Raw genomic sequence first — 13,417 nt, forward strand, 5'->3', positions numbered from 1 at the left:
AGTCCCAGCACTCAAGAGCAGAGGAAAAAGGACCTCTGAGTTTGCTAGCCTGGTCTATAGAGCAAGTTCCAGGGTAACCAGGTATACACAGAAAAAAATCTATCTCAAACCAAAACCAAACCAAACCAAACCAACAAAAAATGTAGAGGCTGTGGGAGGAGCCCTGAGCAGCTGAGTAGGTAAAGAGCTTGTGGTGCAGGCATGAAGACCCGAGTTCAGGCGTCAGCACCCAGGTAGAAAAGTCAGGCATGCAGTACTCATTCCTGTAATCCCAGCACCGGAGGAGACAGAGACACAAAGGGTCCCAGGGCTTGCTAGCCTGCCGGCCTAACATACCCAGAATGATCTGGCCCAGTGAGAGACCCCATCTCAAAAGCAAAGCGGGTGGCACCTGCCATGGAGGTGCCCGCTGTGGTGGTTTGGTTAGGTCTCCAGGACTCAGACGCATCGCCGATTCACAGGAGCCAGGCTTCCAGAGACATGACCTTGGCACTATTTTGATTCCTGGGCAGGGTTGACATTCCCACCCAGCTCTCTGGGGAGAGAACTTGCCCACAATAACCACTGTCCATTACTGTGGTGTAAACATTGCCATGAAAGTCAGCTTTTAGTCATCAGGGTGAAGTCACTGAGTGTGCAGCTAGAGAGAGGTGCACATAAACTCCTGAGCCTTGGCCAATAAGCATTCTCCCTGTCAAAGGTGTGCCCACATCAGCCCTTCCATATCCTCTGTCTTTTTTACCACCCAACGCCACGCCTACCTCCAAGCAGCAGGCGTCCCCATCCCTCCAGGTCCCTCTGCCTCCTAAGTACGCGTCACAGTGCGGCTGTCCAGGACTGCAGATACTGAAGTCTCCATCCCTCAGGCTGTTCAAGGGTGTGTCTGTCATCCCCAGCAGTGGTGGCATTTCTCAAGGAAAAGAACTGTGTCTTTGGTCTTTGGACCCCACACAAGATAGGAGTGGAAGCCATTGGCCAAGGCCCACCTAGCTCCAGGCTGGGGCCGGGGTCCTGACACCACACGTCTTTCTTTCAGAAGATTCCCAATTCGATTCTTGTCAGTCTTGTCCAGGAACGTCTGAATGAAGCCGACTGCCTCAAAAAGGTAAGGCTGTCTGACTCTGCGTGGCACAACGCTGCCCGGCTGGGGTGCTTACAGGCTAAGTGGGGGAGGGGTATGTCCATCTTCAAGGGTGACTATCGGAGGCTACAGAGAAGGAGAAGCTCTGAACTCAAAGTTCCACAAAGATCAGTCTGTGGTCATGGGTTTCAGGGTAACTGTGGGAGATGACAAGCATGCTGGGGTGCCTATAGGGACAACTAACCCATTCTGAAGGAACCCTAGGAGAACAGCCAGCAAAAGGCAATGGCCAACGTATGTGGGGTAGCCACAGAGAACCAGCTAGTGACACTGACGTGACCGGGGTCTTTAGCTTTTATTTGTTTTTAAAATTTATTTATTTTTAGTATATGTGTCAGAGTGTTTCCCCTTCATTTTGTATGTATGTATGTGTGTGCAATGCTCATGGATGCCAGAAGAGGGCATAAGGTCCCCTGGAACGGGAGTCACAGACAGTTGTTGAGTTGGATGCTGGGAATTAACTTCTGGTCCTTTGGAAGAGCATCCAGGGCTTTTACCCATGGAGCCATGGTTCCAGCCCCAGCTTTCATCCCTTAAATCATTCCAGCACAGCTTCAGAAAATCTGGTCCAGTATTTGAGAGCTGGCCACAGGTAAGCAGAGTCACATTAAAAGAAATCAGAGGAAACTTGGGGCTGAAGCGTGTGTTGGATAACAGTCGTGCAGGTAGCTCCCGCCCCACAAGGCAGGGGAAGGATTTCACGCTGAGGAACACAGAGCTGGGTCACCATGTGCCTGGCCTTTCTAGTGTGAGCTGAGAAGCAAGGCCAGATCCAGGAGTACGCAGCACACGTGATGACTAGCCAGTGACCCTGGTCTCGGGCTCAGCATGCATGTTGGGATGACTTGGTGGCAGCATGGCAGTTGCAACCAAGGTGCCATACTCACATAAAGCTGATCCCACAGAGCACATTCTTTCTCCTCTCCTTCTGGTGCTCTAGTAGCGAGTATGTTGTCTTCTAGGACCCCAGGACTCTGATCCGTTTTTATTTTCTGTTTTTCAGATGGGATAACTTACAGCGAGCTTTGTTAGTTCCTTAATTCTTCCTGTCCCATCTTCCTCCCACCACTGAGCGCATTCAGTGAGGTTTTTATTTGGGTTATTGTTTTTCTCGGTCCCTAAGGTCCAGATGGTTCTTTCTGCCTCCTGTTTCATTGCCAAGACACTGTATCTTTCCATATTTTCTAGATTGGATTAGAAAAAAATTAGCTGCCTGGTGGTGGTGGCGCAAGTGGTGGCGCACACCTTTAATCCCTAGGAGGCAGAGGGAGGAGGATCTAAGTTTGAGGCCAGCCTGATCTACAGAGTGATTTCCAGGATAGCCAAAGCTATACAGAGGAACCCTATCTTAAAAAACAAAAACAAAAACAAAAACAAAACAACAACAAAAATTAGCTGCGGCAGAGTCTTTGTTTTGTGAATGATTTCAGTCTCTGAACCACACCCTTGCTGATAATGGGTTGTTGTTTTTTTTCCCTCTACATTAGTCAGTACTGGCCTTGACCTTCCACATTAGTCAGTATTGGTCTTGACCTCCCTGGGCTGAGTGGGTTTTATCCTGGATACTTTTCACACAGTGAGACCCTGGGTCCTGCCCTCTGGGGAATGTTGACTTTTTGTCTTGGGTTCTGTCTAAGTATTCCACTCAGGCTGCGCTGGGATTTGGTTTTGATGTGGACCTTGCTTTGTGAGGACTGCAGGGTCATGCCATCCCTTGCTGCCTCTGTACCACCGAGGGGCCTTGGGTGAGATGGAAGCCTTCATTTCTCAGCACATTCCTTGGGATACTGTTGGGGAAGACATGATGGCAGGGGTGTGAGTCAATCAGCCACGCTGTGTTCACAGACAGGAAGCAGGAAGCTGCTGGTGCTCAGCTCACTGAGAGTTCAGTCCATGGAATGACACCACTCATGTTCAGGGTGGGTTTTCTCTGCTCAGTTAAGCCTTTAGAAATGCTCTCCTGGACACCCAGGGATGGGATTCCACAGTGGTTCTGAATCCAGTGAGGCTGGCAATGCAGGTTAAGCATCATTTTTTAAAAGAAAGGAAGGAAGAAGGAAGGAAGGAAGGAAGGAAAGAAAAGAGCAAAATAAACCTCATGCTAAAAAGCCTTAAACATTCCACAGTAGCAAAAAAGAAAGAAAGAAGGAAGGAAGGAAGGAAGAAAGAGAAGAGAAGAGAAGAGAAGAGAAGAGAAGAGAAGAGAAGAGAAGAGAAGAGAAGAGAAGAGAAGAGAAAAAAGAAAAGAAAAGAAAACAAGAGAAACCAAACTCTTGGGCTTCATTCCCAGGCCCCTTCGCTGGTCACTTCCTGTTCTGGAGCTGCCTTCCCAGACCCCTTCCCTGGTCGCTTCCTGCTGTACTCCTCAGGACTTTCCTTCTGGGGCTCTCCCTCGTGTTCCCACATGTTCCCACCATGCCAGGACCACACGCTAGGGTAATGGAGGAGGAGAGGGATAGCAGGACATGTGTTCCAGTCTCTTGGGACCCTGTTCCTGAGCAAGAACTCATTCTGTAGACTGGACGAGCCTCGACCTCAGAGAGATCCACTTGCCTCTGCCTCCCAGAGCCGGGGCTCTTCTGACAAGCTCTGCCGTGATGAGATCGGCTGGGCTTGCTGGCTCTGTGTCTGTGTGGCAGGTACTCAGCTCTGATGTAATGTAAAAGCAGCTCCATACAGGCCTCTGGAAGGGCACATTGTATCCCAGTGAAGCTGTACAGAAGCGTCTAGGATTGGCCAGGTGCATAGACTGGCCTGTGTTGCCAGAGTCACTCTAGAGGGGCCTGGCAGTCATGGCGGAGAGGACATGTCTATAGGGGTGCCCTGTGGGCCTCCTTGCCATCCTTCAGCCATAACTGCAGGGAAGCACAGAAGGTGGGAGGGAGGCAAGGAGGTAAAGAGAAGGGGAGAGGGAAGCTCTTCCTGGTGTCACCTAACAGGACAAACTGGCTAGTGTGGGAACCGAGGGAGGCATCTGGAGCCAGCTGAGCAGCTCTGAGAGTCACAGGCCTCTCGGGCCTCAGAGCAGACAGAACAGTGCTGATGGACGAGAGCGCTTTCTCTCACACCACTGCACCCCAGTGACAGTGGTTCTGGTGTGGAAGCCTAGCCTGCAGTGCAGAGCCACAAATGCCTCAGGCTGAGTTACAGGGGTCTTGTGTGTCCTGGCAGCAAGACATACTTGCATGAACTCAGCGGCCTGTCTGTTTTATTTTAACACGTTAGAAATGCAATAGGAGGGGCTGGAGAGGACAAAACAATGAAGAATGCTTGCAGCTCTGCAGAGGACCAGAGTTCGGTTCCCAGCAATCAGGTAGTTCACTGCTGCCCATAGCTCCAGCTCCCAGGGACCAAATCCCTTCTTCTGGCCTCCCTGGGTAGCTGCATGCATATTTGCATACATACATGTATGCATATACATGTACACATAAATTAATAAACCTTTAAAACTGAAGCATGGTTTCGGGGAAACTGGTTCTTCTGTGATTTCAGTTGTGTGTCTCAGTCTTGGCCTCCAAGATACAGAAGAGTCACACAGCTCACCCTGGCACTGCGTCTCTGATCCTTGTGCCCACAGGTCCTAAGAGCTGAGGGTGCAGACATGGACCATGGCACCTGGTCTGTGCACAGCAGGCAATGGTGCGCTCAGGACTTTGCATATGGCAGGCTCTCTCTCTTCTACCTGAGCTGCATCCGCAGCCCAATGACTTCTGATGTCCAGCAGCCCTTCTAGAGCCTATTTACAAGCGTGGTCTAAGCCTCCTTTCACAGGAAACCTGCAGTGTAGACCATGTTCAAAGTCAGGCTTCCAGAGTCCTTGCCAAGAGTTCCCTCTGCCATCAGAATGATGACATTTCCTGTTATCAGTCTTATTCTGTGTGATTACATTGTGTTGTGATTGACACTGTTGACCACACAGATATTTATAATACTTATTGCCATGGTGACTGATGACAGGAACAGCTTTATCTGCAACATCTCATTGCAGGCTCATTTGTACTATTTAGAAAACCCATGACCTATTGGTGGCCACCCTGATCAGGCTCACAGCACATGGGGCCAGGCTGAGGGCTCCTTCTCTTGAAGTGGTTGCAATTTTCCTCTCTCTCTCTCTCTCTCTCTCTCTCTCTCTCTCTCTCTCTCTCTCTCTCTCTCTCTCTCTCTCTCTCTCTCTCTCTCTCTCTCTCTCTCTCTCTCTCTGTGTAGGCCTGAGTTTGACATCAGTGTCGTAATGGGGAGAGATCTCCTGTCATGGATGGGATGTCTCCTGAGTCTTGGCCATCATTCTGTCCGTGCGTCATGCCTCCCACTTCCCCACCTGTCCAACAATGGCACTGGCCTTGAAGGCAGAGGTGTCTGCCTCTCTGACCTACATGTCTGTGACTGTGGTTGTGCCCCGACGTTGTTACCTACAGAGGGAAGAACCACCTCTTTTAATTTGTTTTAAGATTTCTTTTAACCTTCAAGGGGCATCCGGAACCGTTTTTCATCTCTTCCCCATGGAGACAGATTTCCAGGGTGAGGCGAGGCTTCTAATTATGAGCTTTGGTTGTTCAAAAGCAAAACAAACCCTCACCCAAAACAAGCAGGCTCTCTTGCTTTTCGGGAGAAAAATGACACATATGCATATTCATTTATATGGTAATTATTATTATTTAGCTACACAGGGACTAGAATTGGTAATTTAGAGCACAAAAAGATCTCAGGAAGAGCGTTCGGGGAAGCGTAACCCATCAGGAGTCTGTAGTTAATGCCCTGTTTCTTTTCTTTCCTCTGCTTTTTTCTTCTTTTGCAATCTCTTTGAAGAATTTTATTTGAAGTGACCATCAAATGCATTAGAGAAAGAGAAATTAGCAATTTGTTTGAAAACTATGAAAAGGTGGCAGCTCAACCTGCCAGAGATATAAGAGGTGCCCCTTAGGGACAGTCGTGTCCCAGAGGTCAGAGTGCCCGCACCATTTCTTGAGGAAGGGATGAGCTTGAGAAGTCTGCAGAAAGGAAGGGGCAGAAGCAGAGATGGTGGGTGCCCCGGCCCACATGTGGGTGTTCTGTTTGATATGGTGATTGACACTCTCTTTCCTGGGCCAGATTTCTGCAAGTGTCCAGGTTTCTTCCCATGGCTTTCTTCATGTGGCTTCCCAGCATGAAGGAGGCTCCGGGTTCAGTTCCCAGCATTGCATCAAATACCTGATATGGCAGAAAGAAAAAAAAAAGTGAATATATTTTTGGCCACAGAACATCAATTCAAATAGTTCAGAGTTCTGAGCATACCGGAGGCCTTTCTCCTGGCCATCCTAAGCTGCCACCACCACTACATTTTTCCTCCCCTCAAGACATCTGTGGAGAAACCTGCCTTGGAAGCTCACCCTTCCAAAGATGCTGTTATACACAGAGGAAACAGCTGTTTCTTTAACACAAATAGGAATCTGGACATGGCATACATCTGTCACCCCAGCTAGTGGGACAGAGACAGGCATATCCCTGGCACTTATTAGCCCAAGAGTCTAGCAGAATCACCCTTCATATGCACACATACATCTGTGCAGCCTCCATATGCACACATACATATGTGCAGCCTCCACATGCACACATACATCTGTGCAGCCTCCACATGCACACATCCATCTGTGCAGCCTCCACATGCACACATGTACATGTGCAGCCTCCACATGCACACATCCATCTGTGCAGCCTCCACATGCACACATCCATCTGTGCAGCCTCCACATGCACACATCCATCTGTGCAGCCTCCACATGCACACATCCATCTGTGCGCTTACACTTTTCCAGGCAGTATCCTCAGAGTCCCCCAGCCCTCCTTGGCAGGGCTGCCTGCTGCCAAACTCTGCTCTTGGTTTTCTACTTCCTGGTGCCCACGTCTGTGTAGTCCTCTCCTCTGGAGCAGGTTATGTATCTCAGCAGACTGGAGAAGAGGTTCAGCTTGTTGACCATACAGAGAGCTACCACATTGGAGGAGCCCCCTGTGCTGGTGGACTCTGGGCACAGCATGTCACAATCAGCCCCCATCAGCAGCGCGGCACACAGCAGAAACAAATGGCTGCTGTCCCAGTCTCAAGAAGGGAATTCTTCCTCACTCAAGCCTCCAGGTGTGTGTGTGTGTGTGTGTGTGTGTGTGTGTGTGTGTGCGCACAGTGTGTGCAGGCCTGTGTTTTCACATGAGTGACACAATGCATCGGTCAACAGGCACAAGTATTCCCATGCCTTATCAGAGGAAAGACTGGGCCATCCTTGCACAAAATCATCTCTGGTCCCAATATTTCTCAGCCTTTGACTCCTCCTGGATCTGGTCCTGGTGACAGAACAGGGCCTGGCACAAGTGTATAAAGCCACAGTGACATCAGCTGACCTAAAGCTCTGTTGTGGTGACCTGGAAAACACCCTCAGTTCTGGACCACTGGCCCTCAGACCACAGCCAAGTCTCCAATCACCTCAGTTCCTGTCCTCCAGTTATTTGTATGTCTGTGTGTGTACGTGTATGTTGTTTGTGCATGCATGCATGTGTATATGCACACACTTGTGTGCACACATGTGTGGAGGCCAGAGGTCATGCTTAGATGTCTTCCTCAGTAATTTCCATATTATTACCACCACCACTGTCGTCGATGTCATCGTCGTCGTCGTAGTCGTCGTCGTCGTCATCGACATCATCATCATCCCCATTTTAGGTGTGTATATGTACACACAGGTGCCAGTGAACTCCAGGAGAGGCCTTTAGGTTCCCTGGAGCTGGAGTTGTAGGCAGTTGTGAGCCACCTGATGTCGGCGCTGGGAACCAATCTTGAGTCCCCTGGAAAAGCAGCAGGTGCTTAACCACTGAGATATCTCTCCAACCCTTCTGGCTCTAGATAGGGGCTTTCGCTTTTACTTGAGGAATTTGCCTGTCTCTGCCTTCCTGGCACTGGCCTGGCAGATGATCTGCTGATAGAACATCTCACCAGCAGCCCCGGTTTCCCTTCTTGTAAAAGGTTTTAGGTAGATAATTTCTGAGAAGAAAAAAATATTATATATGTATATATAATAGTATATAAATATATATGTCAGTGCCTTGGTTAAGGTTTTATTGCTGTGAAGAGACACCATGACCATGACTTATTATTAAGGAAAGCATTTCATTGGGACTGGCTTACAGTTTCAGAACTTTACTCCATTATCCTCATCATGGGAAGCATGGCAGCATGCAGGCAGACATTGTGCTGGAGGAGTCTGCAGTTTTACATCTTGGTCCACAGGCAATGTAGCTGGAGCAGGAGACTGCAAAGCTCTGCCCCCACACGGCGACACACTTCATCCAACAAGGCCACGCCGACTCCAACAAGACCACATTCCTAAGAGTGCTACTCCCTATGGCCAAGCATTCACACACAGGAGTCTATGGGAGCCACACTTATTCATATCACCATAGTCAGTGTGATGGTACACCTGTAATCCCAGCACTTCAGAAGCTAAGGCAGGAGGATTGCTGAGAGAAGCTAGCCTGGGCTACAGTATGAGATCCTTTCTCAAACAGAAAGGATACGAAGAAAACAAGTTGGAATTCATCCACAAGGCTTGTGGCTTAACATAAGACATCTTGTTGGTTGAACCTTATTTCTGTTGCGGGAAGGAATACATTTAAAACATTGGAAAACTACAGCAGAGGACACCACGGAATCATGAAAGATAGGCTCTGAAGAACTTGAACCCCAGGTCTCAGGATGTGCTGCCAGCCAGGGATATAGTGGTTGAATGTGTCCTGGGTGTGGGAGACTGGGGTGAACAAGAGACTTGGAAACATTAATGGTGGGAACCTTCATTTGGGCCTCACCAGAGAGCCCCCCCCCCCATCTAAAGCACCCAGGACAGCAGCTGTGCTGTCTCTGTGAAGGAACCTGAATACTCCACTTTAACTTTCCACCCTGACCACGTGGCTCTGTGGGATCTTAACCACCATTCCCTCTCTGCCGGCCAGCAGCAACTTGGAGAGGGCTTTATTGCCATGGTGATGCAGAACCTGGGACACATCCAAGGACACATCCTGGCATCCCTTCCTTCCTTTCATCAGTAGTTACAGAGCCCAGTGTCTCTGCCATCAGACTTGGGAATTCTTCACTTCCCAGAGCCTGGGGTGCTCAGTGAACAGTGCACTGGGCATAGGTCCCCCCCCCCCTGCATTACAAACGGCTAAAAGCAAGACATGTTGTGTGGCTTGTCTCCTGAGTCAGATCTCATCTCAGCCACCTGCATCCTCTTCTTTGGGTCAACAATAAAGAAGCTGCCGGGCACGAAGCTTGTGACCACCTCTGCTGGGTCTGAGCCACCTCTCAGACACCTGGGCTGGGACATGCAGAAAGGAAATGACCAGAGAGTCTCCCAGGCTCAGGTGCTGCAGTGCATGGCCCCTGGCAGTGCCCACCTCATTCTCAGTGCTCAGCACCATGCACTGTCCTGGTGTCCACGTGACTTGAGTTAAGGAATGCCACTGTTGGAGGAGCCAGGAGAGAACCATCTGAGAGTGTGGGGTGGAAGAGGGTGCCGGCTCCTTCTGTGTTTTATGTTGGAGATCAGTGTCAGCTAGGTGGGCATGGTGGGCAAACTCTGATCTCAGCACTTGGGAAGATGGGTGGAAAGGGAAAGAAGAAGGTGGGTAAGAGGGAGGGCTTAGGATAAGAAAGGAGGGGGAAGGAGGGGGAAGGAGGGTCTTGCATACTTTCGGGATGGGCTTGTGGAATACCAAGAACACTTAAAGAACACTGTCAGGACCATGATCTAATGGGGTCGGTAGCACACCCTACCTGGGAGTGCAGTTTTTTTGCACAGGGGGCTCTGAAGGGAGAACCAGTCATGGCCAGCCTCCTGGTCCTGTCCAGTTGACCCCAGGCTGGAGATTGGGGTGAGTTGAAAAGCAGCTGGGCATAATTCAAGAGCCCAGGCGCCCAGTGTTCTGATCACTGCATCTCAGGCTGAGAGGTAGGGTTGTGGGCAGAAGTCACCCACAGTGAAGAATACAACTGCCACCTGGGAGGAAGTTCTCACAAATAGTGGAGAGCCAGCATTTGGTGGCACACACACTGGCAGTAGCCCTGAACAAGTGACCCATTAGAGGCAAGGGAGGGAGAGGGTCTGCAGTAAGGAGATTAACGTGCTTGGCCTACCAGCTCACCAAAGGAAGCGTGGCGCCCATTGCCCAGAGGAAGGGCAGGAAGGTTGGGGGTACAGCCCAGTTGGTAGAACACTTGCCTTAGCATACAGGAGGCCTGCATTTGATCTCCCAATACTTCATAAAAGCAGGCATGACGGTACCCACCTGTAATACCAACTCTCAGGAGGTGGAGGCAGGAAGATCAGAAGTTCGAGGTCATCCTGGGATAGGTGAGATCCTGTCTCAAGAGAAAAGAGATTCGAGTTTGGCTCTTGGAGGATGGAAGCTGGGTCGTGTCTTCCGCCCTGAGAGCCATGGAAATGTCTTTATTCCACATAGAACCTGAAGCTCCTTGGTGCTCACAGGTAAGTTTCTTTGAGACTTTGTGTGCAGTCATGACAATTCTGATTTCACAACGAAGTTGGAACACTGTGTTTCTGACTCTGAGTTTTAAGTTTACTTGGTGTATTTCTAGAATCTCTACCCTCATTTTCTGGCTACCTGCTTTCCCTCCTTGCAGTGTTACCAGACGGACATCAATGGCTGTCAGTCTGAGGACATGGATTGCTCAGCCACTGTGGAGGCTCAAAGCTTGGCAGCTGTCATTGGCATACTACGGCTCTGTGAGGCCTCTGTGCAGATGTAACTAGGGCAGAAAGGGCTGGAAACAAAGCAGTGGCTTGAACTCTGCTCAGAAAAAAGGCAAACACAGCTTGTCACTACCACATTGCCAGCCCTCCTCGGAGGGCCCATGGAACCGCAGTCTGAGGCCTTGGTGAATGTGATCGGGTACTCACTGGGGACGTTTGGGCAGATGTCTGCAGGCTGAGGAAGAGGGCACAGGAGGCTTCAAATCTCCCCTCCAGCCGCTGGCTGACCTGCAGTTTTTCCAGGAGTAGTGACGGGGGTTCGGTCAAAGTCATGCGAAGACAAAGGTTCAGGTTGACATGGAAAATAGCTGTGTCCTCCAGTGCAGGGGTTGGGAGCTGGGGTGGTTCAGAGCAAATGCTCACAGGAAACTGAGGCTGGGAGGATCAGGTGGAGTTTAGAGTGTTGTACCAATAGAAGGGAGCAGACATGCTGGGGACAGGCAGTGGGAAAAGTGGCTGGTGTGTGGCCAGTGCCAGCAGAGGGATGAGCCATTATATTGTTGAATAAACCTATGCGTCACCACCCCACCCCCATACCACCCCATCCCTGCCATGCCCGCTCCAGTGCCTCATGGGAACTTTGCTTTCTCTGAACTATTTTAGGAAACTAACAGGATTCTACCAGGAGAAGTGGGCTCTGTAAACAAAAGCAAACTCTGGGGTTATTTGGTCAGGGGAGGGGTTGTTTTAGATCTTCTCTCACTTTTTAGCCCAGGTTGATCTTGAACTCCTCGAAGACCTGCCACAGGCTCCCCAGTGCTGGGATTCTAGGTGTCTGTTGTGCCACTCCCATCCCCAAAGGAAATGACTATGTTTTGACATCCAAAGGATCCTTAGGAGCAGCTGACCATCCTGTTGGGTCCTGTTTCGCATCACGGAGTAGCAGGCCTATTCATTCATTCTCAGCTAGTTGGGCAGAAGAACTAAGCTGAGATATACTGGACACCTGGAGACCCATCCCCCAGGCCCAGGGGCTGGCTCTGCTGGCCTTTACTGTATGGAATCACAATAGTGGTAGCTGAACAACCAACAAGGATGGCATGTTGGGTGGGGTGGGATGGGGTATAATCAGGCATGAGCTTGCAGCAATGAAAATCAACTCACCAGTTCCCTTGGCAGACTGAAGTATGCCTGGACCAGGTCCTGTTGGGGGTCTGGGGTCAGGGAGGAGGTCGGCCTCCCCTCCCCATTGGCCATTTCTATGTTGAGATTGCAGACCCAAGTAGAATTCCTTCTTGCAGGCAAATAGAGAGAAAAGTAGTCTACCCACCCAGGAGTATCATGTGAGCCTGAAGCTAGACAATCAGTTATCTATTAAATTCATGGCCAGTCTGGGTCTCACACACACAAAGAACAGTTCACGTTTCTCAAAATTATGATGGCATGGTAAAACTAGAGAAGTACCCCCATCTTTAACCCTGAGCCCTCTTTTCTCTTGTGTTGGGGAACACCTAGCATTTCGTTTAGAGTAAAAGGAGGGTGGTGGTGGGTTTCTGTTACTTCTCACACTTGCCTGGGTAACTCAGACCCTGGACCAGGGGAATGTGATTGAAATCCAAGTCTCAGGACTCGGTTGGCCTCCTGGGGCTCTGGAGGAACCAGCAGGAGCTCCCAGCTGCCTCCAATGGAGCTTTCTCTAGTGATCCTCAGTTGGAGCAGGAGATAGCAGGGGGCACCCTTACTCCTCTTTTTGAGGGGCCAGGGAAGGAGGGAAGCACATCACAGAGCCAGTGGCCCAGAGGGCAACCAAGCTTCCCACAGGCCTTGCTAATTGTGCTTTGATAAGTCAGGAGGGCAGAAAGGGCTAGTGCTGTGCACAATGCAGGCCGCACTCTGCTGTGTCAGGCCGGGCTCTGCTGTGCCTCCACAACTTCCCTGGGCTGCCTGGCTTCTCTGCTTCCCTTTCTTGCAGCTGTGACATCTGCTCAGTGCCTGTCCCTCCTGTGATACCATGCCCCTTGCAGCTGTGCAGGCCCCCAGCTCTGTGCGGAGTGCCCTGAGCATACGGCCTTTTTGATGTGTGATAAAACAGAGCTGAGCCACGGGGGTATGGTGAGCTGAGGCATCGGAATATCAATTAACCTACTCGGAACAAAGCTAGGGCTCCAGTGCGGAGCAGGCAACTCACTGAAGTGTCAAGAAGATGGATAATATGTCTAATTAGGGGTTGCCCGACACCTCTGCACCAGGCCAGGCCTGGCCACTGGACCTGCGAACCTAGCAGAGCACAGTGGTGGCGATTGTCTCAATGTCCCTGGTATGGCTGGCAGCAGTTGGTGTTCCCTGATTAACTACTTCTTGCTTTACTGAACTCAGCTCTGACTGCCATTTCCCCTGGAAAGTGCAGCCCATTTTATACCTGTACAGGGAGCCACTGTGAGTGTGTGTGCTGAGGAACAGGGCTTTCTGAGTGCCGAGCCTGGGCTTGCTTACACTGAAGCCCTTATCCAGCCACTGGCAAGGGCAGCTGACGTAGACCCACGTG

The 13,417-nt window shown here is 50.4% G+C and overlaps 1 protein-coding gene across 1 annotated transcript in view; it reads left to right on the top strand.

Annotated features, from left to right (window-relative positions):
• Ak8 (adenylate kinase 8) overlaps positions 1-13,417 on the top strand; it is a 115,072-nt gene that overhangs the window by 14,617 nt on the left and 87,038 nt on the right. The window contains exon 5 of the mRNA XM_021194642.2: positions 1,037-1,105. Coding sequence (XP_021050301.1) covers positions 1,037-1,105 — 69 coding nt within the window. The remainder of the gene's footprint in view (positions 1-1,036; positions 1,106-13,417) is intronic.

This window comes from Mus pahari, chromosome 3 (assembly GCF_900095145.1).
Source record: "Mus pahari chromosome 3, PAHARI_EIJ_v1.1, whole genome shotgun sequence".
In the NCBI taxonomy this organism is placed as follows: Eukaryota; Metazoa; Chordata; class Mammalia; order Rodentia; family Muridae; genus Mus; species Mus pahari.